Below are 24,959 nucleotides of genomic sequence, written 5' to 3' on the forward strand. Positions count from 1 at the left end.
GTGCCTTGTTGGGGGAGGGCTCTGATCTCCCCAGACGCTGCAAGCACGTTCCCCAGAAGAAGGTGCTGTGATGGGGTGGGGCGGGGAGAAATCTCCGGGTTTCCTCTCACTTACTGTCCCTCAGGATGGCTCTGATTCACCCCTGAGAAGCAGGACGCTCTCACACACGCCGTGAACCCTCTGGTGTTGCTTTTTCCTGGGTGGTGGAGAGAGTCTGGAGTGGTGGAGAAGGCCTGGAGACTAAAACACAGCCTGAGTCCATCTGAGGCTGGCCTGGAGGTCCGAGTTCAAAGGTGCCTTTTTCCTGGCTGTGCTGGGCGACGGAGAGTGCCTTGCTCGCCCTCTCTGAGCCTCTGTGTGAGCTTTGCAATGGCAGAATCTTTCCAGGCTGGGATGTAGGGGATGGGGGTGGGCCCTGGGTGGAAGCGGAGTGAATTCAGCTCAGGGTTGTCCGCCTGTGAATTTTGCCAGTGAAGGGACCTCAGGCATTGCCTGTTCTCGACCCCTGCCGAGCCGTGCTGTACTCTGGTGCGGGTAGTCGTTCTCAGCCGATGCACTGACACACATCCTCGGAAGGGCCAGGCCGGGAACTGGTGCGCCTTCTTACCGAGAGGAATTCTCGGTTTCCAAGCACATCCTGACATGATTGGTAAAGCCTGCGTGGCGAACAGTGTTGAGAAAGGTTCTGAAGCCAGGTCCGAGCTCAGTAGAGAGCAGCGAGTGATGAGCAGTGTGTGTGTCCGCGGAGGTCTTTCTGGCAGAGTCTAACCCTTCCCCGGGCCCAGAGCGGGGCAGCAAATCGCACAAGCCCAGAACGCTGGCTTTGGGGACCATCCTGGCTGACAGGGCGTGGGGGAGCTCTTGGGCAGGGAACCCAGAAGTGGGTCAGGAGCTGACAAGGTGGCCACGGGTTAGGTTTCCAGAAAGGTGGAGTCCCTGTCCCCTGAGGGGGCTGGCAGAGTCAGATAGCCCGTGTCTCGGAGCCTGGCCCTCGGCCTGATCCCAGGCAGCTTTGGGGCTTCAGGTTTCTTCTGGTGTGTCAGCTGGAGGTGGTTAGGACCAAAGCTGCGTCTTTGGCGGTTGTAAAGATGGAATCGGGTGACGGGGGTGAGGAGGAGTTTCAGGAAGAGGAGGGAAAGGGGGAGGGGGAGGGGGCCTTCATAGTTCTTGGGCTGAATAACCCGCCTTGCACCTGCCATGGCTCAGGAGGGTGCTGCTGACGCGGTGCCTGACCCGAGGGCCTGCAACCCAGTCCCCTGGGAGGGCCTGTTGGGATCCCATGACCCCTTTTTTAAAACTGGGAGAACGGAGGCCCTGGGTGGGGCTTGACCTGCTGTGCCAGGGTTCCCCCTCCTCTGCTCCTCGCCTCCCCACCAGGAGGAGGAAGGAGGCAGACACCAGATCTCTGCTTGGCATGGGAACAGCCGGCCAGTCTAATCTCCCCCAGACAGAAGGACTGATGGCCTGGCCCAGTGATGGGGGCCAGATAGGGGCGCCTGGGGCCAGGCTGGGCACCGGTGCACCCTCCCCACGTGTCTGTGTCCGGGGCTAAGCCTCAGCCACCCCATGCAGTTCCATGGGCCCCCGAAACTTTGTTTGCTCCCCACAAAGGCCGCACCAGGTTCCTGGTGTCGCTTAAGAGGACGTGGCCGGGGGGGACGTCTGTCTCGGGTTTGAACCCCAGTCTGTGTGGTAACTGCAGTTGGTGCGGCCCCCTGATCGGCTGGCGTTGCCCCCTGTTCCCCTCAGAATGGGGCCCCCCTGCTGAGACTGCCCCATGCTGTCAGCCGGCAGGGAGCCTCCCAGACCCAGGAGGAGGGTCTGAGGCAGTAGAGGCTCATCTGTCAGATGAGAGCACTGAGGCACGGAGGACAGGGATTTGTTCACACCCCGCGGCACCAGGGTGAGCCACGCCCCTGCTTTCCATCCTGGCCGCTTCCCTGTCAACTCCATCCAGGGGGCCCGTGGCCAGCATGGTGTGTGGGTGGGCGGGCAATAATAACAGCCACTGTTTTCTGAGTGCGAGGCACTTTATAATTTCAGGTAGTGTTATCTGCCCATTTTTCAGATGTAGAAACTGAGGCCTGACAGCTGAGTCCCTGCCAGCGTCACCTAGCTAGTTCTTGCGTGGAGGGGTGGGGACCAGGCCTGTGTTGTCCTCAGACTCTAGGACGGGTCCCCTGCCCATCCTGGCCTGACAGAGCACAGCGACAGGCCGGGCAGGGAGGGGCGGCTCAGCCAAGCTGCCTGCGATCCTCCCATCGGCCCTGCCCCGGCTGCTTCCCAGGCCCCAGCGCTGGGCTGTGCCGCTGACGGATGCTGACGGGGGCTGACGAGGTGCTTTGCCTGGCCCGCCCGCCGCCACGGGGGCCTCTCCCTGCCTTATCTCTCCCCATGAATCACCTCTTCCCCTGCGCCCCCGCATCCTCTCCTCGCCCCCCCAGCAGCAATGTACGGAGAACACTCCCCCTCCCCAGGCCTGGGACGGGGAGCCCGCCGTCCAGCCGCTGGGCCCGAACACTGCCCGCCCCCTGCCCGCCGGGGCACCTGGGCCGGGGCGGCTGGTGCTGACTCAGGGCGGCCCGGCCCGCCACCTCCTCACGGCGGGCAGACCCTGGGGCAGGGAAGTGACACAGCACACGCTCAACCCGCCCCGGCTTGGCCGTCAGGGAGCGGCTGTGTCTCCGTCAAGACTTCTGAACCCCCCCCTCTTTCCCCAAAGACTAGAACGGAACTGGTACCAGAAGCCAAGAGTGCTGGGATCGGGTCCCTGCTCTGCCTCCGCCACTGTGTGACCCTAGACGAGCCTCAGTCATTTCATCTGTAAAATGGCTAACACTGAAGATTGTCAGGGGTCCCTTCAGCTCTGACACCCTGTTGCCCTGCGATTCTGGACTTCTCTGGGACGAGAGACCGGAGGGTCTTGGGTCTAACTCTACCGGCTGTGTGGCCCTGAGCAGGCAGCCTGTGCTCTGAGCCGTCTTCTAGCCCCATTGGGCTCCAAGTCTCTGAGATGGAAGGCCATCTGCCTGCCGCTCCCCCCCGGCCCCTGGGGACCAGTGATTTCCCTGGGGAAAAACCTGCTTTGGGGTTCCAACTGCATACCAGAGGCCAGGCCTGTAGTATCATGCCCAGGAGGGATGAGCCCCAGTCTCTCTCTGTTGCAGCCTCGGAGAGAGGGGTGAGGCTGGGCTGGGTCCGGGAGGGGGCTGAGGAGGGAGTGCCCCCCTCCATGACATGGGTCCCCCCCCCGAAGGATCGCTTCACCAGACCCAGACAGCCCAGGGAAGATCCCAGGGGCAGGGGGGAATCACGGACAGGTGAGAAGACGGATGGAGCCCGAGGGAGAATGAGTTTCGAAGGTCGGACTAGAACCCACTTCTCGTGCCTGCCAGGCCAGGGCTTGGGACCGGAGACCCAGAGAAGTTAAGTTGCTTGCCTAGGGCTACACAGCAGGAGGAGACGGCAGCCTCACGATGCCTGATTAACCCCACGTCTTTTCTGTCAACCCCCTGCCTTCACACGCCGAAGTCTTGGCTCACGGCTTGGCTCCAGGAGAATAAAAGCAGCTTAATGAGGCGTTTATTAAGTGCCAGCTCTATGCCAGGTGCTGAGCGGGCACTTTACCCCCATTGTAATCCTCCCGGCAACTCCATAAAGTAGGTGTTGTCTCCTCAGTGCGGATGAGGAAACTGAGGCTTGGTGGAGCTCAGAGAGGGCAGGTATCTTGCTCACAGAGCTAACAGCGGGAGGAGCTGGACCCAGCACCCGGGTCTGTGGGCTCTGAGCCTCTTTTCCCCGGGAGAAAATGCATCACGGCCGATGTCTCTGAGCCCTGCCTCTGATGGGAGCTTTGGCGCCTTGCTGCTGGCCCCCAGCTTGACTCAGGACAGTAAAAGCACTTTCACGAGGCTCCTTGTCCCCGGCAGGCTCCCAGACATGGTGCTCTCCCCAGCGGGGATGGGGGTCGGGGCACAAGGATGACCAACACAGGACTGGGGAGACCAGGGCTACCGGCAGCTGAGGCCACGGCAGGTCCCTTTGGAGCAGGAGGGAGGGCCCGACAGCCTCGGTGCGTCCAGAGGCCCCAGGGACGGCCCGGTCAGCTGTTCGCGGGCACCCGCCGGAGCCCAGAAGGAGCACGGCTGGCCCAGGCTCGCGCCACGAATCCGGGGAGTTGTCTCCTGCCTGCTCCAGCAATTCCCAGCCCAGGCCCAGGGCCCTCACCTGCCAGGTGGGGAATATCTGATAACATCGTTCCAGGTGTCAGCTCCGTGTCTCCCAAGGCCTCCTACCCGACGTTTGCATCTTAATTGAGAGTTTGAGGAGAGCCAGGAGGAGCCCTGCCAGGAAGGAGGGCACCGGCCAGCCTCTTGGAGCACTGGGGCAGGGGCGGCGCTCCCTCCCACGACCCCTGCCGACGTTATTCGCGTCGCAGAGGAGGACGCTGAGGTCAGGGCGCTCAGAGCGGGCCAGGGCCTGCGTGGGGCTCCACAGAGCCCCGGTCCCCCGGCTCGGCAGGCTCACCTTGAGGCCAGCCGTCCTCGCCCTGGGCCAGCAGAGAGGGGCCGGTCCTCTCACGGGCCCCCCGGCTCTCCTCTCCAGCTCGGCCACCCCCTTGCTATGTGACCGTGAGCCTCTGTTTCTTCATCTGCAAAATGGGGACTGGCCACGTGTCTTGCGGCAGTAACAGTGAGCCACCCACAAGCTATTGAGTGATCCGAGATGCTTGGTGCGGGGCAGGGCCGCCCCTCCACACTGGGACCACGCCCTGCGTCCTGGCAGGCGCTGGTCTGCATGGGCTGCTCTAGCCTCCTTCGTGGCTCCCGAATGATCTCCAGGCTTAGGGATCTTCCCAGGGTAAACGCCACGGGGGGGGGGTGGGGGGGCAGATGGGCTTGCATACCACTCAGACCCACACCCAGGCCTCTGCTGCTGTCTCGCCATGCTGTCCCAAGATAGTTGCTTTGCCCCTCTGACAGCACCTGTCTCAAAGCATGCTGGGACTCAAATGGGAAAAGAGGTTATGTCAGGCTCTCAGTGTAATGTCTGGCATGGAGCTGGCATGTCATAAATACCAGTTCTCCTGGGTCTTCCTCCTTCCCTCTCGCCTGACAGCCTCTCTCAGGGAATAGTCTGGGTTGAGAAGTGGTGAGCTCCTCGTCCTGGAGGAGTTCAAGCAGGGGCTTGGTGGAGTCCAGTAGCGGGGAGTGGGCATCAGGTGGCCCGGAGGCCTCAGGCAAGGAAGTCCTTTCCAGGCCAGTCTTCCTGGCGGATTAGGATGCTCAAGGACACCTCAGCATCTGTCACCCTTGGATCCCAGAGAAGCTGAGATTTTACAGGCTTTTGAATTTACGAGTCCGAGATTTTCCAGTTTGAAGATCCTCAGCTTGTGCCACGCGCTGATGACCGCGTGGTGGTCTGGTTGGCTGGACTTTGTGACTGCGGGACTCTGGGGCCCCTTGGGGCCAATGGGAAGGGGGAGGGGCCTGTCTTATCCACAGGGCGCAGCCCTGGTCACCTGGCCCTCCCCCATGCTCTGCCCTTTTCTCTGCAGCATTCCTGAGCCTTGGTGAGGAGGCCGATGTCTATCTGGGGAGGGCTGGAGACTCAGGGCAGGGCCCACGCGGCTGGATGGGGCTGGGCCGGGCCCCTGGACAGAGGGCTCTGGGTGTGACCAGTATAGTATGTGCCTCGACCCCGTCCGCTGCAGTCATTTGGCACTCAGGAGGCCCCAGCCTCCTTTAATTGGCCTTAATGAGGCTTCTGTTTTAATAATCCAGAGGGTGGGGAAGGTACCAGGGCTGATGAATGTCAGAGGGGAGAGACCTCGGGTTATCCATTCCATCCCCCCCCCCCCCCCCCCCCGCCCCGTGTTATTGAGAAGAGAAACCAAGGCTTGGAGAATGGAAGTGCTGGGCTACGGGCCACCCAGGGAAGGAGTGGCAAATGCCCCAGCGCAGTGCTGATGGTCAGGAGTTTGTTTCAGAACCCAGAGTGGGCTCTGGGGGGCGGTGGGTGGAGTCACAGCTAGAATGTACACAGGATCCCCCACCAGGGGAAGAGCCCTAAACAGGAGGTCTCTGCCACCAGCTGACTGCGTCGCTCTGGGATGGGGACTCCTCTCTCTGGACAATTGGAATGGTCATCACTGCCCCCACTTAGTCCCTGGAAAAGGGACGCCTGTATGAGTGTCAGAAACCTGGCCTGGTTATCCCGACCCTGGCTTGGGTCAGCACATGTTATTACATACACAGACTCCCCTGCCAGGCCGCAGGACCAGGCTGTGCCCTCGGCGACAGGCCTTTGGAGCCAGAGGATGGGCAAACTGGTTTGGAGAATGCCAGAAGTCAGGGGGAGAGTCCCTCACAGTGGGGCCAGCGGCTTCCAGGTGTCCTCCTCAATGCCTGGAGAACCTTCTAGGCATTTCAGACAGTGTCGCCTTAATCCTGCTACCACCAAGGGAGGGGTGGGGTGCAGGTGCAGGGGGTGGGGTATGTGTGTGGGGGGGGGTAGCAAAGTAATTGCCCTGCCAGTGAGGGAGGAGGAGCCTGTGGCTCCAACAGGGAGCCTTAACCCCTCCATGTGTACAAGGGGGTGGTGATAACTACAGGGGAGGTCTGCCAGAGATGAATCCTCCCAGTCTTTGTATGTCTGAAGGGTCTCAAAATTTTGGTTTTGAAAGCTCTTTTCACCGGGTAGAGAATTCTAGGTTAAGAGTTTTTTGCATTTAGTGCCTTAGAGATGTTGCTCCGGTGTTCCCTGGCTTGCGATGATTCTGTGGAGAAGCCTCCATTTCTTTGTTCCTCACCATGTATTGGTCTTTTCCCCTGCTGCCTGCTTTACACATTTTCTCTTCATCATGGACTTTAAGTGATGTGATTATGATGTGCCTCGGTGAGGTTTTCTTCACGTCTTTTCTGCCTGGAATTCACTGAGCTTCCCCGACTCTGGATGTAAGTTTTCATCAAATGTTGAAATGCCATAGACACTATTTTTCAAACATTCTTCTATCCTCCCCACCCCTCTCCACCTCAGCACTTTTGAGACTCCAGTAACATGCCTCCTGGACCTTCTAGGTGGACTCCCAGTCTGCTGATGCTCTGAGCCGATCCTGGTTGTTCAGTTCCTTACCATGTGTCATTTGGGATAGTTCCTATTGTGTGTCTTCAAGGTCATTCATCTTTTCTTCTATGGTGTCTAATCTGTTATTAATCTCATCCGGTGTATTTTTCATCTTAAATGTTGAATCGTTTTACATCTTGAGATTCAGTTGGTGGAGGGGAGCAGGGGAGAGGGGCAGAGGGAGAGAGAAAGAGAATCTTAAGCAGGCTCCACGCTCACCATGGAGCTTGATGCCAGACTTGATCCCACAACCCTGGGATCAGGACCTGAGCTGAAATCAAGAGTCGGATGCTCTACCGACGGAGCCACCCAGTCACCCTTGGTTTGGTGTTTTTTACGCTTAATTAAGTGGGACTAGAGAAGACTTAATCCAGGGTAGGAGTTGGACTAAGGACCACCCCTGGCCTGCTGCCTGCTTGTAAATAATGAAACACAGATGCGTACATTTGGTAGTGTGCCATCTGTGTTTGTTTTCATGCTGTAATAGCAGAATTGAGTGGGTCAGAGCCATATGGCCTGCAAAGCCTGAAGTATTTACCATGTGGCCTTTACAGAAAAAGTTAGTTGGCCTCTGGTCTAGGCCTTATTTGCCCACTGCTCACGTACTATCCTCCTGAGGACTCTCCTGCAGGCCCTGAGTTTTAGAGGGGTGTGTGGTCTAGCTGAGGTGGGGACGTAAAAGATTCCTGGTCCTGTGTGAGCACTGGTGACTGTCCCAGCTGCTCTTTTCTAGCAGTTTTGTCCCAACCTGCATGGTTTCCTCTGTGCATGTGATACTTGGCCACCAGCTGAGGGCTCGAGGGGAGGCCCTGTAGCGTCTGGTGTTCACTCTCTGCAGGCCCCTCTCCTCCAGTACTCCATCCTGAAAATTCTAGCTGCCGTGCTCCGGGCATGACTTGTCTCCTCAACTACTGGAGACTGCCGGACCCCACCAGGGTCTCCCCCTCCGCTCTGCTGCATCCCAGAGGTAGCTGAGGTGGTCCTGGGGCTGACCTCATTCATGTCCCTTCTCTCAAGGGTCACTGTGCTTGCTGCAGTCCTGTTGGCCACGGTTTCACAGATTGTGCCTGGTTTTTGTCGTGTTGTTGTTTATTGTTAAGGCGGGAGGGTCAGTGTGGGCTCTGTTCCTCTGCCGTGGCTTGAAGTGGAAGTCAAACCCAGGGTGTAGAGAGTCGTCGTTCCAAACTTTAGAACAGTCTGCAGCATTCTCTGTGTTGTTCCCGCGAGCTGCCGCCATGCACCAGCCTTCCAGCTGGCTCGGAGGGAGGTGGGGATGGCGAGTGGTGATGCCTGGCCTGTCCACCCCGGAGTGCGCTGTGGGTCTGGTGGGTCAGGACTCAGGTTTGTGTGCCAAGGAGGCAGGAAAGTGACAGCGGAGGCTCTGAGCTTGCCCCGTTCCCGCATTAATTCACACACACACACACACACACACATACACACACACACACACACACACACACCACCCCCCACCAGGACACTAAGGTTCTTGCCCAAGGCCATGCGTCTTCCCATGCCGCCACCCTCTGCCTTAAATTGACAGACCCGCCTATATTTCCCAAGACCCAGCGAGGGACTTGGGGTCCTTGTGCACCCTTGCTGTGACTGCCTCTGGGCTCCAGGGTGGGTGGGCTGCTTCTGTCTCCTCTGTCTGCTCTGAGCACTTTGAAGGGACAGACCACGGCTGGCTCTCTCTGAGCCTTCTCCACGCATCTCCGTGGCCGAGGAGGGCGGGGCAGGTGTTACAGGGAGCTCTGGGAACCGCTGACTTGGGTCTCAGAGTCCAGGCCTTCAGAAGATAGGTTGCCACTCAGCAGGTTGCTGTGGCACTTCCAGAAGTGCACAAGCGATTCGCGTTCAAATGGCAGAGAGGAGCTGGGAGCGGTATTTAAGTTGGGGTTTGACCATGGATAGGAGTCGTCCGTGTGGAAGAGAAAAGGAAGGTGGCCCAGCAAGGAGAATAGTGTGTGTGGCTCCAGGCCCAGGGTTTTAGGGAGGGGTCAGCTGGGTCAGGGGCCCCTGGGGAGAGATGCTGCTGCGGAGCCTGGGCCCACGGTCCGCAGTTTTCCGGGTTTTCCAGTTGCGTGCAGAACCCCCTAGCCGTCTCACTCCTGCCCTTCGTCTCCCGGCGCTTCCACAGACCTACTCCACCCACCGGTCCCGTGAGCACACTTCTGCTCCAAGAGTGGTTCCTGTGGCCACAGGGAATCTGAGAAACAGCTCTGGGGGTGTCAGGAGTTGCAGGCTGGGTGTCGACCCAGGGAGGCGGGGAGTCCCGTGCCGCTGGTGCAGAGGGAGGCAGGGCAGTGGTGAGATGCTCCAGCTGGCCCAGACAAGCCAGGCAGGGCACCTGGGCAGGGCACAGGGTCACCTCCAGCTTCCAGCCTCCCCCTCCATCTTCTCCCCAGCTTTGGCCCTGGCCTTGCCCAGGACCTCTGCAGAACGTGTCTCAGCTGGGACTGCAGGAGGTGGCTGGTGTTGCCCTCTGGGTGGGGCCAGCAGCTTTGCGCTCCAGCCACACTGTGGGCTGGATAGACCACAGCAGTGAGCCAGGCCGACACCCCCATGTGGCAGATACGGAAACCCGGGGCCCGGGAGGAGCTGTGGCTTGTCCCTGGCTTCCCTCATTGCTGCGGCCCAAGCCACTTGGTCACATTCTCTGTTGACAGAAGCTCCCTGAGGCCCGCCTTAAGCCAGGCTCCCTCCACGAGGGATCTGAACGGGGAGCTCTGCCCTTGATGAGGTCACCGTGTTATGGGCAGGCTGAGCCACCCAAACAGATAATCAGGCAAGGGAGTGAATCCCTCCGTGCCTCAGTTTCCTCATCTGTAAAACGGGAGTAACAACCACTGCCTCACAGCATGTTTGAGAATTGAACGAGGTAGCCGTTATTGGGGCTCATTATACCATCCCACGGCGCGAGGGCCTGGGACCGCTCTCACTTTCTTAAGCAGAAGGCATGCTGGGTGGGGCGAGAGACCCGGGTTCTGGTCTCGAGTCTCTGGCCTCTGCTCTTCCATGCACAGAATGGGGATCAGCATGCAGAAGTCAAGGGCCCCCAGGAAGCCTCTGGTTCTGACTGGACAAGCTGTGGGGGCCTCCGTGGGGAGCACCAAGCCCCCTCCCCCAGCATCATCCCAGTGCCTAGGGGGCACCAAGCACCCCTCCCTCCTCCCGGCGTCAGCTGGCACCTGTTACAAGCCCTCCTTTGACCGCCCCCTGGCACTGAACCCCGTGTTTGGGGAGAGCTGGCGCTCAGCCCGGGGACCCTGTGGAAGGGATGCACCATGGGGGGCTGGCCCCAACAGGTCCAGCCCAACAGCAGATGATCCCTGGATCAAGTGCCCTACCTGCTAGAGGGCGACTGGGGAAGGACACACGTGGAGTGGGTCCTGCTGGGGCATGTCCCCCAGCCCAGGCCCAGGGCAGGTCCCCATCTGCCACAGCAGGCAGGGCCTGGAACCGGGCCTGACCGATCTGGTGGGGGAGACAAGGAAACGAGGGGTGATGGCTGCCTCGGAGGAGAACTGGGTTGGCTCCGCCCTTTCCAGGGGCGGCTTTATCCAAGGGGATCCCAGGGCTGGCTCTAGGGCTGTGGGATCCCAGGCGAGGAAGTCCCTGCCACCACCCCAGCCACCTCAGGGTCTCATCACGCTCCACCGGTGAAATCCAAGGCTGTTGGGAGCCCACCCGGCTGCCCTCGTGTCTCATCTGCCCTCTCATCCACCTCCTCGCCAAGCAACCTCTGGCCTTTCCTTAAACATCGCCTGGGACGGGGAACTCACTCTCTATCAATACCCTTTGCCTAACTTCGGGTCAGAAAGCGCCTTCTCAACTGGAACCAACGTCTGCCTCGACTGGCTCCTCCCTGCTTACCCTACAGCCCCTGCGTAGTCCGTACAAACTCCCTCTGCCCGACCCGAAACAGCCCCTCAGAGACTCAGAGCCAGCGAGCGGCTGTCCCCCAGAGAACGGAGTGAATCCTGGGCCTCAGCCACCGTGGCGCCCTGGCTGGTCCCACAGCTCCACTGCACCCGTTGTGCCAAAGAGAAAGCTGGGCCCAGAGAAGCTAGGCGTCTTGCTCAGGGTCACACAGATCGAGTCCGGGGCAGGGCAGGGCAGGGAGGAGCCCAAATGGGCCTGCAGGGACCAGCTGGGTGAGCTCACCGGAGTGTGCAGACTCCTCCCCAGCAGGTCCCAGGCTGCCTCTCCTTCACCCTGTGCCTGCGGATCCCAGTGAGGGGAGCCGGGCAGGCCACTCTCATGGTGGGGGTGGGGGTGTACTTGGCTCCCTAGCGGGCCTGGGTAGGGTCTAGCCTGACTGTTCCCAGTTCATTGTATGGCTGAGTCCCTGGCCTCTCTGTGTAAGGCTTTTCCAGAAGGTTCTCAGACCCTGGACAGGGCAGTGGTGCCAGCCTTGAAGGATTAGAGGGGCTACATGTCTGTGTTGGTTGTCAGCATCAGGCCCTGATTCTCATGGGCTCCCCCTTAGTGCCTGCTGGGACAGGGACGGACGGGGGACGAGAGAGAAGGCCAAAGATGGTCACCGAGCCCCACCAGGCCCGAGCGTCTGCTGACCACGCAGGGGAGCTCATCCCAACCACCCTGTCCTTTCCCTGTTGCTTCTTCCTTCTTTGTGCTTTGACTCCGGCCAGTGCCCCTGCCTGTCCGGCCTGGAGCATGTCACTGCCCACGTCGGGCTAGGGCTTGGGGTAGAGGCACTCTGACGTCTTGGGGTCTCACCCTGAGCCCGGTCCAGGAGGCTTGAGGTCAGCCATTGTGAGGACAGATGTCACACGTGCTGGTTTGGACTCTGTCCAGCCAGGTAGGAGAGGTGGCAGCAGAAAGCCTGCCAAAGTCCACAGCAGCCCCGAGCTGCACGGGTGACCTCAAGAACAGCTGTGCCGGATGCTGCCTTCCTGGCTGTTGATATACATCGGGTTCATCTCGGCGTCCCAGGGTGGCAGGCGGAGGGCGATGGTGTGGGCTGCTGTTCTGGCTCAGGAATGCAGCCCAGGAAGGGACCAAAACAGGGCGCCCCCGTGCTGAGCCCTGACACCCACAAGGAAGGCTGCTCTGGGGACTGGCCCTGACACGCTCCAAACCTCAGGCTGCAGACCCCGACTCCAAGGTGTTCTGTCTTCCCTGCACCTGCCTCACCGGCCAGGATACACAGGCTTTGTTCTCTGCAGTCTCGTGTTACGGAAACAGCGGGCACGTTGAATGTGCTTCTCCTCTATTTGCCGCTGCTCCAGACAGTCCAGTTCCAGCCCCGAGGCCGTGGGGGGCAGGGCGAGCGGGGCGCCCAGACAGGGTGGTGGGTGTGGGAGGGCTGAGTGTCCTGCCGAGGCACCTGTCCCCACCGCCGCGCTGCCCAACAGCCCTGGTCTCTTCCTGCTCGCAGGTGATCGCCGTGGTCATGGACATGTTCACTGACGTGGACATCTTCAAGGACCTTCTGGAGGCCGGCTTCAAGAGGAAGGTGGCCGTGTACATCATCGTGGACGAGAGCAATGTCAAGTACTTCCTGCACATGTGTGAGCGGGCCCGCATGCACCTGGGGCACCTCAAGGTGAGCTTGGCTGGTCATGAATGACCAAGCGGTCATTCAGTTGGTCAACAAACACTTGGAGCACCTGCCTTCTAGGGATGGAGTCCTGTGCCTGGCACAGAGAGTTCAGTGATCCTAGAGCCTCCTGCCAAGTGGTCGCCTGACCTCTGGCTGAATGCCCAGAGGGACAGGACACTACTCCCAACAGTCAGAGATAAGATAAATGTTGATCAAGGGTTGATCAGACACTGGAACCCACGCAAGGTGCCACATCACATGTTATTTCAAAGCAGCCCATGCCACGCTGGTTACCTGTCTTTGCTTGCACACTGCCAGTGACAGGGCGCTCACCACCTGGTCTCCAGCAGCTTCTTACATCCTATCTGGAGAGCTCTGACTCCCAGGAAGTTATTTTTGGGGGCTTAAGCCAGAATCTTTCTCTGTGCGACACCCACCCACCGGTGGATCTGGCTCTGACAGAGGCAGCTTCCTCGGGTTGAGGTCAGGCAAGGCTTCCTTGATGGCTGCAGAGCTGAAATAAACTTGAGGAGGGAGAGCAGAGTAGAAAGGGTTTTCTAGAGAAGGTCACCATGGAGCAGAGGTGGAGGGATCGGGGTGAACCTGGGTTCTTCACACTGCTTTGCTGGGTGTCCTTGAGCACATCACTTCCTGTCTCTGGGCTCTAGGATTTCACTGGTCCCAAAGAGAGGCAGATGGGCCAGGGGGCTGGGCTCTTCCGCTCAGATACCCTGCACTTGATCCCTCGCTTGCGGGCAGGAGGAGCCCTCCTTCCACCCAGCTGTCATTTGGCACCTACTGTGGGCAGCACGTTCCCCAGAGAGTACAGATCAGTACGCATGACAACAGCTGACACTTTCATAGTATGTCACTTGGGTCGGCCCCATCCTAGACACTTCACATGGTTATTTTATTTACTCTGCATGATGACCCGATGGGATAGGGCAGTTGTTCCCATTTTACGGATGGGGAAATGGAGGCACCTGTGCAGGTGTTTAACTTGCTGCCCGTTAAGTTAAACATATGGGGTGTGGGGGCCAGCACCGGAGCTCCCTGGCTGAGCCCCAGCTTCTGACGGGTCAGAATCCCCTGGGCTTCAGGCCTGTGATCTGCGCAAAGTCCCTGGAGAAGGGACGACGCCGGGCTGGTCAGTGAGGGGCTGGGCTCCTGTGGCTGGAATTTGTCAGTATCTGTCAGTTGTGCCCACCCATCCCCGCTGAGGCCTTTCAAGTGGCTGTGAGTTCTCCAGGCGGAGAGTCTGTGGCTGTGGGGCCATTTTTATGTGGTCTCTCCGGCGGGCTGACCCCAAGCCCCGCGCTCACCCACCACCGCGCTGCCCGCCGTGTAATTAGCACCGAGTGTCGACTCCCAGGGCAGACAGCTCATGCTGGAGAGGTCCAGAGCGTGTAAGAGGCGTCTTTTGAAAGGTGACCGCAGAAGCCTCTGCCCTGTGGGCAGCAGATCAGAGAACCTCCGGGCCCATCCCCACTGCACCCTTGCCGCGTGCCCAGTGCGCACCTGACGCCCATCCCATCGCTCAGCGCCTGCATGCTCCTGGGGCAGGATGAAGAAGCTTGTCCATGCCAGGCGGGATCTGAACCCAGGATTGGCCGCTCCGAGGCCCAGCCCCCTGTCTAGTGCCTTTCCTCAGCAGCAGAGGCTCAGATGCAAGTCTGCTCGGAGCGTTCGGAGCTCCCAGGAGGTGGGGGGGAGGCAGGACTGGGCTGAGAACGTGACCCAGAAGGCTGCACGGCTCACTGTGCCAAGCCAGCGTGGGCCTTGGACACGTGGCTCCACCTGTCTGAGCCTCCGGTGCCTCGTGGCCGTAATGATGTCTCATAGGGTTGTTTGAGGATGAAATGAGAGGAGACAATGGCTGTAAAAGCGCTCTGTGCGCTAAGGGGAGTTACGCGGCTGTTGGCAATAACAAGAAATTATAAACCCCAGGCCCCAGGCGGGGGAGGGTGTGTGTGAGGCCAACCCCCCAACACTTGAGCTTGAAATGAGGCCATAGCCCGAAGCATGGGAGGGGCAGCTCACCCCAGGGGTCCTTGGCACATTCTGCCCTGCTCACCACCTCCCTGCTCTGGGGAATGTTAGCAGGCTCTGCAGAGTGATGCGCCCAGGAGCTGGGCACCACGGAGGGTCAGGTACCTTCCTGGGAAAGAACGTGTGACCCTGACCTCCTCATTCTTGCTGTTGAGCCCGCCCACTCCACAGCCTGGGCAGGTGGCCAGAGGCTCCTGTGCGCCCAGCCCTGGCCAAGTGTCACCTTGTCGAGGGCCTGCCTGCTCGGCCTACCTCCCTGCCCGCGGGCCAGCTGGGCCCGGACCTGTCTCAGGAGCACTTCCTTTGCCGGTAATCCCTGGGCCCGCCCTCGGCTGCCCGCCACCCCTGCCCAGCTCTGCAGCGACCTGCCCTCAGCTCCTACAGGCCCAGGATACAGGTCTGACCCTGGTGGGGTCATCCTTGTGACTGTGGGGGTGTCGGGCACCAGTCTGGGCAACGCCAGGAGCCAGGCCTGCGCCCATCTCTGCCACCTGCACTGTAACCTTGGGCAGAGATACTGAATCTTTCTGGGCCTCGTTTTCCCTTTCCCTTCCCCTTCAAGCTGTGTTCTGGCTGGGGACTGCCCTCACGCCCTCACCTCCAGGCAGCCCACCACCCTGCACCCCAGCCTCCTGCCTCCTGAGCCTCGAGCTCACACAACACATTCTGCAAACAGCCGGTGTATTGCGTGGGCCAACCCCTCTCTTGCTTTTGAGGTCAAGTGCAAAGACATGCACCAGCACCTTCCCGGGTGTGAGGGTCCCGGCCATCCCCAAGCACCCCAGCCTGCTGGCTCAGCTGGCCCCTGACTCTCAAGCAGGGAGTGTGGGAATGAGCCACGCCAGGTGACCCAGTCACATTTGGGGTGAGACCGAGGGCTGAGGGATGCCCCAGAGGCAGGGGGAGCCAGGCTGGGCCTCCAGCCTCACAGCTGAGACAGGACCAGAGCTGTGAGATGCCTGACTGATCTGAAAAGCTAGTCGGCTCTGTGCGGCCAAACTGGAAAAACCAGCAGCTACTTGGGCTAAGGCCGGACCTATTTCTGATGAACAAGAAAACTCCAGCCACCGTGGCCGTGGGAAGGCACTTGGTGAGGATACAGGATTCAGCCTGTGGCTTGGGTTCCACGCTGGCCAGGCCAGCCTTGGCCCCCTTCTGGTGCCCCTCCCCTCCCGTCCTGCCGTCTCTGATCCTGGCCTGGGTCTGTAACGGACTCGGGGTGTGGGGCAATGCTTCTCAACCAAGCGGGGTTTGCCTGGCTTGGGATATTTGGCAATGTTTGGAGACTTTTTTAACGGTTGTGACTGGGAGGGTACTATTGGAACCTGGCGGGTAGCAGCCAGGGACACTGTTAAGCGTGCACAGGACAGTCCCCACAACAGGGAATCGCCTAGCCCGGAATACCAGCAGTGAGCAACCCACCGTAGGGGAAGAGCCAGGGGCCCCTCAGACATCAGGGTCCTGGAGCTGGGCTGGCTCAGCCCTGCCCCATCCCCTACCCCTGAGGGTGCTGTTCATCCCAGCTTCTTGCTGTTCATCCCAGCATGGGGACATGGGTGCTCTGTCCCCTGCAGTCTGCACGGTTGGCCCGATCTCACTGTCACCGGCCAGACCTGGTCAGGATGTGTCTCTGGGCCTCCCCACTTCTCCTCGGGCCCAGGAGATGTTAGCAGGTCCCTGCAGAGAGCCACTATGGTCCAGCTGGGGGCTGGACTCCACCTACTGGGAGACCATGGGTCGGTCACTCCCCCTCCCTGAGCCCACCTGACTGTCACACACGGCCGACAGTCCTGGCCTCTCTGGGCCTGACCTATGACACTCTAGATATTTTCTGGTCCTCTGTGTCAGTCCCCTCTTGCGCCTTGAGCAGAACGGATCGTATCCCGGGCACACTGCATGTGGTGTCACATCCTACTTTGGCACCTCAAATTATGGAGCCCCCACTGAGTGCCGGGCACCTTGCTGGCCCTCAGCCACGTGCACCGTGGCTTCCTTCAGTCTTCGCGGCAGCCCTGAAGCATAAGAGCAGGTAGGCCCATTTCACAGGTGAGAAAACTGAGGTGTAGGGAGGCCCAGCTGGCATCCGTTTGGTGCCAGGACTGGAGCCATGTTTGACCAGAGCTCCGGGGGGGGGGGGGGGTACTGGGCTGGTCCCCTTGGCCTACCACTGTCCCACGTGTGGGCCACGGCCAGCTCAGTACAGGGTCAAGTGGCATCTTTGTGAGCTTAAGAGGCCCCGTGGGGGATACAGGCAGGGCACTACAGGTTTGCCCCAGCCTAGTGTCCCCCACACCGTGCCCCATACGTGGCTGGGGCAAGAGCTGCTCTTGGAGCGGATGAAACACTGCCCAGCCGTCCCCCCGATGTCCGCTCGGGGACCCATCACTGCCCCTTTGACACACGAGCAAGTTGAGGTTCCAGAGGGTCCACGGGCTTGCCCCGGCCACTCCTCTTGAGCCAGCCTGGGTGCCCTCCACCCTGCCTGCTCTGTGCTCTGCTGGGGTGCCCCGGGGCTCAGAGACAATGCAGCTTTGTGGGATCCTCTCCCTGCGCTCACCCGAGCCCTGACTCCTGAGACGTTACCTCATCTGGGCCAGGCCCCATGGGGCGGGACCCACCCGGGAACAAACAGCTCCAGGATTGGATGGGCCTTAGAGTCGAGGCCATCCATGCAGCATGCAGACAGGGAAACTAAGGCCCAGAGAGGGCCAGAGACCCACTTAGAGTCCCACAGCAAATCTGGCACAGCCAAGGCTGCCTCTCTCCTGGAGTTGAGTCACTCTGAGATGTAGGTGGTGACCTCCTGGGCCCTTCACGGGGCCACGCTTTGAGGTGGGCGGGGGCAGACACCGGTGAGGGGGGAATTGAGGCTGTTCTTCCGGGCTGAGGAGAGGCCTGTGGCCCCAGCATGCAGAGCTCTGGGCCGGGAGCCCACAGAAGCCACAGAACCAGGCTGTGGTCGGGCGCAGGTGACTGGAAAAGGCCTCGAAGCGCCTCCAGGATCTTTGTTACAACTTCTGGTCCCTGAGCATGCTCCGTGTTGGGTACAAAGTCACGAGCACTAATTGTCCTGGGTCATGGCCAGCTTCCTGCTGAGCTGGCTGTGTACAGACAGGCAGCCTGGGGGGCAGGGGAGCCGGCCCTGGGAGTAAAGGCTTATCTGCCTAGTGGGCTGGGCCCAACACCCAGCGATTATTCAGCCCATAGCCAGGTGGACATCCATGCCCGCCCCATAAGCTCTGGGTACTGCCCTCGGGCTGCCCAGCGGAGAGGGGTCTGAGACCTATCACAGAGGGAGCAGACACAGGAGCGCCCTTGGGCCGGGGGCCCGAGCGGAGGGCAGGCTCCCGCTCCCTTCTCTCCACTGCCCCTGCCCTGACTCAGGCCGTCCCTCCCTGTCCTCCACTTCCTGCTTCTCATTCACTGCTTCATGCGCCCTCCCCACCCTGCCCCACCGTTGGGTGCCAGAACTGTTCTTGAGGGGCAGCTCCAACCCGGTCACTCCTGCTCTGAATCCTTCCGTGGCTCCCTACTGCCCACAGGGCTGAGCCAGGCCCTTAAGCAGGTGTGGGGTCTTGCATGGGCATCTGGCTGAGCCTGTTCTACAGGCTCCATCACCCACCCTCCTCCCGCGATGTCCTCTCGGGTCTTAGGCTGCTTTTGTTACCAGGCCTTTGTGTTCCCACGTCTGGAATGCTGCACCCTCTTCCTGCCTGCCCCACTCATCCTCTCGCCCTCTTTCGATGGCAGGCTTTCCGCTGGCCCCCCACACTGGGGGCTCTAACTCATCTGCCTCCTCCCTCACCTCCAGCGGGGCGTCCTGGTCACAGTCCTTTCTGTGTGTGTGGCTGGGGGCTTGGCAGGGTTGAGGAACGAGTGGGCAGTTAGTAAGCGGGGGCCAGTGAGTGGGCAAGGGTGACGGGGAAGCCACAGAGGTATGATGCCCCCTGGAGGGAGTGACTCCTGTCACAGCGACCTGTAGGCAGACTGGTCAGGATGCCGTCAAGGGGGTTCCTGCCCCGGACAGGTGTCAGATTCACTGGGGCTTGTGTTAAAAATGAAATTCCCGGGGTGCCTGGGTGGCTCAGTCGGTGAAGCCTCCGACTTCGGCTCAGGGCGTGATCTCGAGGTTCATGAGTTTGAGTCCCGTGTCGAGCTCTGCACTGGTGGTACAGAGCCCGCTTGGGATTCTCTCTCTCCCTGTCTCTGCCCCGTCCCCACTTGTGCTCTCTCTCTCTCTGTCTCTCAAATAGATAAAACAATGAAATTCCTAGCCTGACCCCGGTCCTCCGGAGGCACATCTCTGGGGGCACCCGGGAGCCTGGGTTTCTAACACACTCTGGGGAACTACCTGCACCAGATGAGCACAAGTGTCCTTCCCATCCTGAGGCTCTACTTTGGGGTCCCCTCAACTGTCCCCTCCACTCCTGGGCCTCAGCCGCACTCGCTTTGCCCTTCCTGGGGTCTGCTGTGCCCCAACTCTCCTGGTGGAAAGAGAGTGCCACAGGGCCCCACAGACTGCGCACCAGGGAGGCCTCAGGTGGTCAGAGAGTCCAGAGAAAGGCAGGAGCGACCTCGCTCTGACGGGAGGCAGTGGTGGCCCCGGGTCTGCTCCCTCTGGGTCTTCACTTCCCTTCCCGTGGTCTCTCGGGGCCCTTCTAGCTTGCTTGGAGCCACAGGGCCGTTCACTCACCCTGGGAAGGCCACAGACTTGCCCGAGTGCAATCCCCAGGTTCCCCGAGAGCAGGCCCCCCCATCCCCAGCTGCACAGCCTCCAGGGGACTTTTCTAAATTGTGTCTGCACGCCCCTCCTGCTCAAGACCCTGCAGTAGCCTCCCGCCACCTGCACCGGCTTTTCCCAAGCTGGCCTGGCCACGCAGGTCTTCTCCTGCCCAGGGCTGCCCTGTGGACAGCCTTCGGGTCACACCCAGACCACCCTGCCCCATGCCCTTTGTCACTGTCACCCCCCCCCCCACTTTCTACCTTCATATCGCTGCACTCACCACCTTGGTCTAGACCCTGTGGTCCCCACGTGCAGCACCCCCTTTCTCCAGGCCTCACTGCTCCATCCTTCCCCATCTGAGCCCCTCTCCCCCGCACACCCCGCCAGTGCGGTCAGTGCTCCGATCACATGTAATTGTGCCTCCTGTCCCCCCAACACAGAATCTCAGGGTGCGGAGCAGCGGGGGAACAGAGTTCTTCACGCGGTCGGCCACCAAGTTCAAGGGTGCCCTGGCCCAGAAGTTCATGTTCGTGGATGGAGACCGGGCCATCTGCGGCTCCTACAGGTGACTCTCCAGCTTTCTGGGGGCTGGGGACAGAGGTGGCTCCGGTTCCCAGATGGTTTCTGCCCTTAATCCTGCCTTATGACACCCTGGTTATTCCGGTTCACTGGTCCCAAAACTGCTGAGGTGTGAGCGGGGCTGGGGCACGCCCTCACGCTGCCCGCCTGTCTCCGGAAACGGGCTGGGGAGGGCTTTTGTCTTTAAGACTGTTGTTCCAGCCTAAGGTGTCACCAGCCTAGAGATGGGTGTGGGCCAGGCGCACAGGGCGGTCACTCCTAGGGCCGCCTTCGAGGATGGGCCAGGATGAGGATGGCTGTGGCCCAGCTCTGCAAGCCCCACCGAGCAGGGGGCACAGGGCGGGGGCTGCCCACAGCCACGCTGGGCTTGGCAGCAAAGTCACGGGTGATAGCACCTGCCACGTGCACGGGATGACAGCAGGGATGTTCCGGGCATTCTGTGAGCGGCCTTCCGGGGGGCCCTAACCCCCAAGAGGAGCCCCACGCTGTGCTGTTTTACACAGGTGGGAGCGGCCTTGGTGTAAGCGACTTGTCCCAGACTCGGGTCTGAGCCCGAGGCTTGTGCCGTTCCCTGCCCCTGCTCACTTCTTGGTTCCATCCAGGGCCCCGTGGCCACAGTCTGATGAACACCGGCCTGTGGGTACACGGTGGGGGGGGCCCCAGGCTGGAGGGAGGGGGGCAGGCCCCCACGTGCCTGACCGGGCTGCCCCCTCCCCCTGTGTTGCAGCTTCACGTGGTCGGCCGCGAGGACAGACCGCAACGTGATCTCCGTGCTGTCTGGCCAGGTGGTGGAGATGTTTGACCGGCAGTTCCAGGAGCTGTACCTCATGTCCCACGGTGTCAGCCTCAAGGGCATCCCCATGGAGAAGGAGCCGGAGCCGGAGCCCATCGTGCTGCCCTCCGTGGTACCACTGGTGCCCTCGGGCACGGTAGCCAAGAAGCTCGTCAACCCCAAGTACGCGCTGGTCAAGGCCAAGAGTGCCGACGAGATCGCCAAGACCTCCTCTGAGAAGCAGGAGGGGAAGAAGCCCCCGGGGCTGCGGGGCGCGGCGCTGGCCGAGCGGCCGGGAGACCTCGCCGAGGCGCCCCCGCCTATCCACCCTGGGCTGCTCAACCTGGAGCGGGCCAACATGTTCGAGTACCTGCCCACGTGGGTGGAGCCGGACCCGGAGCCCGGCAGTGACATCCTGGGCTACATCAATATCATTGACCCCAACATCTGGAACCCCCAGCCCAGCCAGATGAACCGCATCAAGATCCGAGACACTTCCCAAGCTGGCACCCAGCTGTGGAGGCAAAGCCAGGACTGTGGCCCCACCCCCGGGCCCGGTGCCCCCGAGGACAGGGTCCCAGCTGAGAGCGCTAAGAACGGCCTTCCCCAGGGGGACCCTGAGCCACAGCCCCCCGTGCCCAAGCCCCGGACAGTCCCTGTGGCAGAGCTGCTTGCCCAGCACGGCGGCGACGGTGTGGACTGGGCCCTGGAGGCCCCAGGGGAGGAGACGCCCCAGAATGGGACAGACCATGAGCCACCCAGGACACCGGGCCCAGGCCATGCCCCACTCCAGCGGCAGGTGTCTGTGACCCAGGATGACCCCGACGGCCACGGAGCGGTGATCCCCAATGGGCTAGATGGGGAAGAGGAGGAAGATGATGATGACTATGTGACCCTCAGTGACCAGGACAGCCTCTCAGGCAGCTCTGGCCTTGGCCCTGGCCCCCGGCGGCCCTCGGCGGCCTCCTCTTCTGTGTCGGACGAGTACTTTGAGGTGAGGGGGCGCTCAGCCCCTCTGCAGAGGCGCCACTCGGAGCAGGTAGCCAACGGGCCAGCCCAGCTCCCCCGACGACAGCTGAGTGCCCCCCACATGACCCGCGGGACCTTTGGTGGACCCCTGGGTGGCTCGCCGTGGGCCCCAGGTCGGGAGAGAGAAGAAGCGGGTACTCCAAGGAGGATGCAGGCTCCGCATTCCACGGACAAGGAGACCCAGGTGGGTCGGGGTCCCCGCACGTGAGGGGTCCTGGGAGCCCCTCCCCCAGCCCCAAGCACCCAGTGTGGTCACCTGCTGGGGTGCCGCATCCCCAGATCGGACAGCTTTGCACGCTATGTGCAGATGGGGAAACTGATGAGCAGAGGGAGGGGGTAGGTGGCAACCACCCAGGGCCACACGCGTGGCTGGTCCCAACCCACGCTGGGCACCCACAGCCTCAGTGCCCCACAAAGTCAACCTAAGCCAGCCACTGGGAGCCGAAAGGAAACGCACCTAACATACCCAGAGATCTCAGACACTGGTGTTACAGCGAGTCAACTCTGCCCTGCCATAGCGGTTGACCCCCTCCCTTGTTTGCTGACCGCACCGAGATGGTTCTTTCTAGCCCTGAGGTCACACGGCAGTAAGTGGTCCTTGTCTGGACCTTATGCCAAGCCACCTCCATGTCAATCCCTTTGATTATGGCCCTGGGGAGCACTCTCCTCCCCTCTCCCCTAGGCTAGGAAACACCTCACATTCGTCCTTTGCCTCTCCTCCCGGTGAGCACTGCAGGTCAGGGACCCAGAACCCTGGACCCCCTGCAGCCCCGGCCCAGCCCCCGGTGTCTGTCCTACCTGGAAACAGCGCACGGCTGATCATGCCTGGCATGATGATCAGGCCCATGGGCAGCATCTTGAGGTAGCTGGCCAGGATGGAGCCCGCCTTGGCGTGGTTCAGGTCCCGGGCGGACAGCGACCGCTGCACGATGACCTGGGGGCACGAGGAGGGGGTGAGTCTCAGCCCCGCTCGGGGGTGCCACTGTTCTGTATCACTGGCCTGGAGCTTTAAACCCAGGGATTTGGGAAAGCTTGCGGTCAAGTAGCAGAGGGGTGCTAGAAGCTGCCTGAGCGTGGCTCCCCATGTAGCCCCAGGCAAATCCTAACTGGGCCTCAGTTTGCAGATCTGCAGCATGGGAGGAGGGACAGATAATTGGAACCGATGGCATCTGAGCTCCCTCCCAGCTCTGACATTATGAGTTTCTTTCTTTCTTTCCCTGTCTTTCTTTCTTTCTTTCTTTCTTTCTTTCTTTCTTTCTTTCTTTCTTTCTTTCTTTCTTTCTTTCTTTCTTTCTTTCTTTCCTTCCTTCCTTCCTTCCTTCCTTCCTTCCTTCCTTCCTTCCTTCCTTCCTTCCTTCTTTCTTTCTTTCCTTTCTTCCTTTCTTTCACAGCTTTACTGAGTGGCTCAGTTGGTTAAGCGTCCAACTTTGGCTCAGGCCGTGATCTCACGGTCCGTGAGTTCGAGCCCCGCATCAGGCTCTGTGCTGACAGCTCAGAGCCTGGAGCCTGTTTCAGATTCTGTGTCTCCCTCTCTCTGACTCTCCCCTGTTCATGCTCTGTCTCTCTCTGTCTCAAAAATAAATAAACATTAAAAAAGTAATAATAAATAAATAAACAGCTTTACGGAAGTATAATTCACATAGAGTTCAGCCACATAAACTGTACAAAACTAATACACAGTTTTAGTGTGTTTGTTCACAGAGTTGTACGAGCTACACCTTCTAAATCGAAGTATTTTTCATTTGGTGCTCTGCAGTTTAAGTCACCAGCTGCAGTTCAGAAGTAAGAATGTGTGATTTTAACCCATTTTCCAGACATGCTGGTTGAACGGAGAGCTCCCAGCATTTATTTTCCTCTGAGACGTGATAGAGCATTCGTTACAGGGTCTGGAGGGGCAACCCTGAGGTTGAAGGACAAGCTGACCTCAATCCTGCTTTGGCACCGGCTACCTCTGACTTGGGACAAGTCGTGGCCTCACTTGGGGCCTCAGTTTCCCTGTCTGGACGATGAGGGGGTTCGACGCAATTCTCTGATGTCCTGTGGGTGCAAGAGCCCAGGGCTGCGCTCCTCTGTGCTCGTGGCGGGCAGCCCTGGGAGGCAGGGGTGGGGGGCAGCTGCTGTCACCCCATTCTGCAGCTGGAGAGGCTGAGGCGAGCGGCAGGGCCGGGCCCTTGCCTGCAGTGTCAGCGGGCTGCTGCGTCCCCGCGACCTCTCAGCCCAGGCTGGGCCGGCAGCTGTGACCCACTCCCCGTGCTCGGCCACTTAACCTCCCTGATCCCCTGTGCCTTCATCTCTAAAGTGGGCTACTAACACAGGGTTGCTGCAAGGACCGAGCGAGGCACCATGCAGGTGGCCCAGCTCACGCCTGGCTGATCGCGAGTTCCCCAAGTTTAGGCTTCCCTTGGGGTGCAGCCTCGGGGTCAGCCACGGCTCAGTGCTGGCCCGGGGGCCTTTGGACCCTGGCGCCACTCTGGGAAAGTCCTGAACTGGCCTGGTTGTCTGTCTGTCTCGGCCGTGAGGTGAAGGCGAGAGAACCTTCCCGTGGGTGAAACCAGGTTACGGGTGCCGCGCACTCACACCGGGAAAAATGGCGCTCGCTGTTCTGATTAACGTAGCTGCTGCTGTCGCCTGAAAAGGACACTCCACGTGAGACAGGAGCAGCAGGTGACAGAAGGTGCATCGCCACAGCAGGCAGGACCCCAGGAGGCCCCCTGGCCCGAGTGCCTCCCTGCGTTTCAGACAGGGACACTGAGGTCAGAGAGGGGCTCCGTAGAGCTCTCTGCCCATTGGGCCTTTCGCCTCCTGTCTTATTGGGTCAGTTTGTTTCTGAGTTCGAGTGTCAGTGACACGTGGGGGATGAGCCAGGAGGTAGTGAAAAGTCTAAAGACCATGAAAAGCCCTGTGGCCCCAGCACACAGAGCTGCCTTCTGGTGCTGACTAGAGTGGGCATCCTGGGGGGCTGGCCTGGCCCAGTGGCTGGGTGGAGTCAGGCAAAGCCCCTGCTTGCTGGTGAGGGTCACAGCAGAGTAGCACCAGGCACGTGGGATCCGGTGCAAAGCTACCTATGTTGCAGGGGTTCTGGTCCCAGTCCTGGTTGTGCCCCAGGCAGACCCAGC

The 24,959-nt window shown here is 60.5% G+C and overlaps 2 protein-coding genes across 3 annotated transcripts in view; one reads left to right on the plus strand and one right to left on the minus strand.

The window, feature by feature from the left end:
• The window catches only part of SLC5A10 (solute carrier family 5 member 10), a 62,139-nt gene that overhangs the window by 22,359 nt on the left and 14,821 nt on the right, over positions 1-24,959 (minus strand). For both annotated transcript variants that reach the window (XM_086686169.1, XM_086686170.1), the window contains exon 9: positions 22,642-22,777. In XM_086686169.1, the coding sequence (XP_086542295.1) occupies positions 22,642-22,777 (136 nt within the window). The remainder of the gene's footprint in view (positions 1-22,641; positions 22,778-24,959) is intronic.
• Positions 1-24,959, plus strand: part of SACK1G (scaffolding CK1 anchoring protein G) — a 28,282-nt gene that overhangs the window by 1,459 nt on the left and 1,864 nt on the right. Inside the window, exons 3-5 of the mRNA XM_025920449.2 lie at positions 12,527-12,694; positions 19,904-20,028; positions 20,770-22,027. Coding sequence (XP_025776234.1) covers positions 12,527-12,694; positions 19,904-20,028; positions 20,770-22,027 — 1,551 coding nt within the window. The remainder of the gene's footprint in view (positions 1-12,526; positions 12,695-19,903; positions 20,029-20,769; positions 22,028-24,959) is intronic.

This window comes from Puma concolor, chromosome E1 (assembly GCF_028749965.1).
Source record: "Puma concolor isolate L17-30 chromosome E1, mPumCon1.1.hap2, whole genome shotgun sequence".
Taxonomy (NCBI): domain Eukaryota; kingdom Metazoa; phylum Chordata; class Mammalia; order Carnivora; family Felidae; genus Puma; species Puma concolor.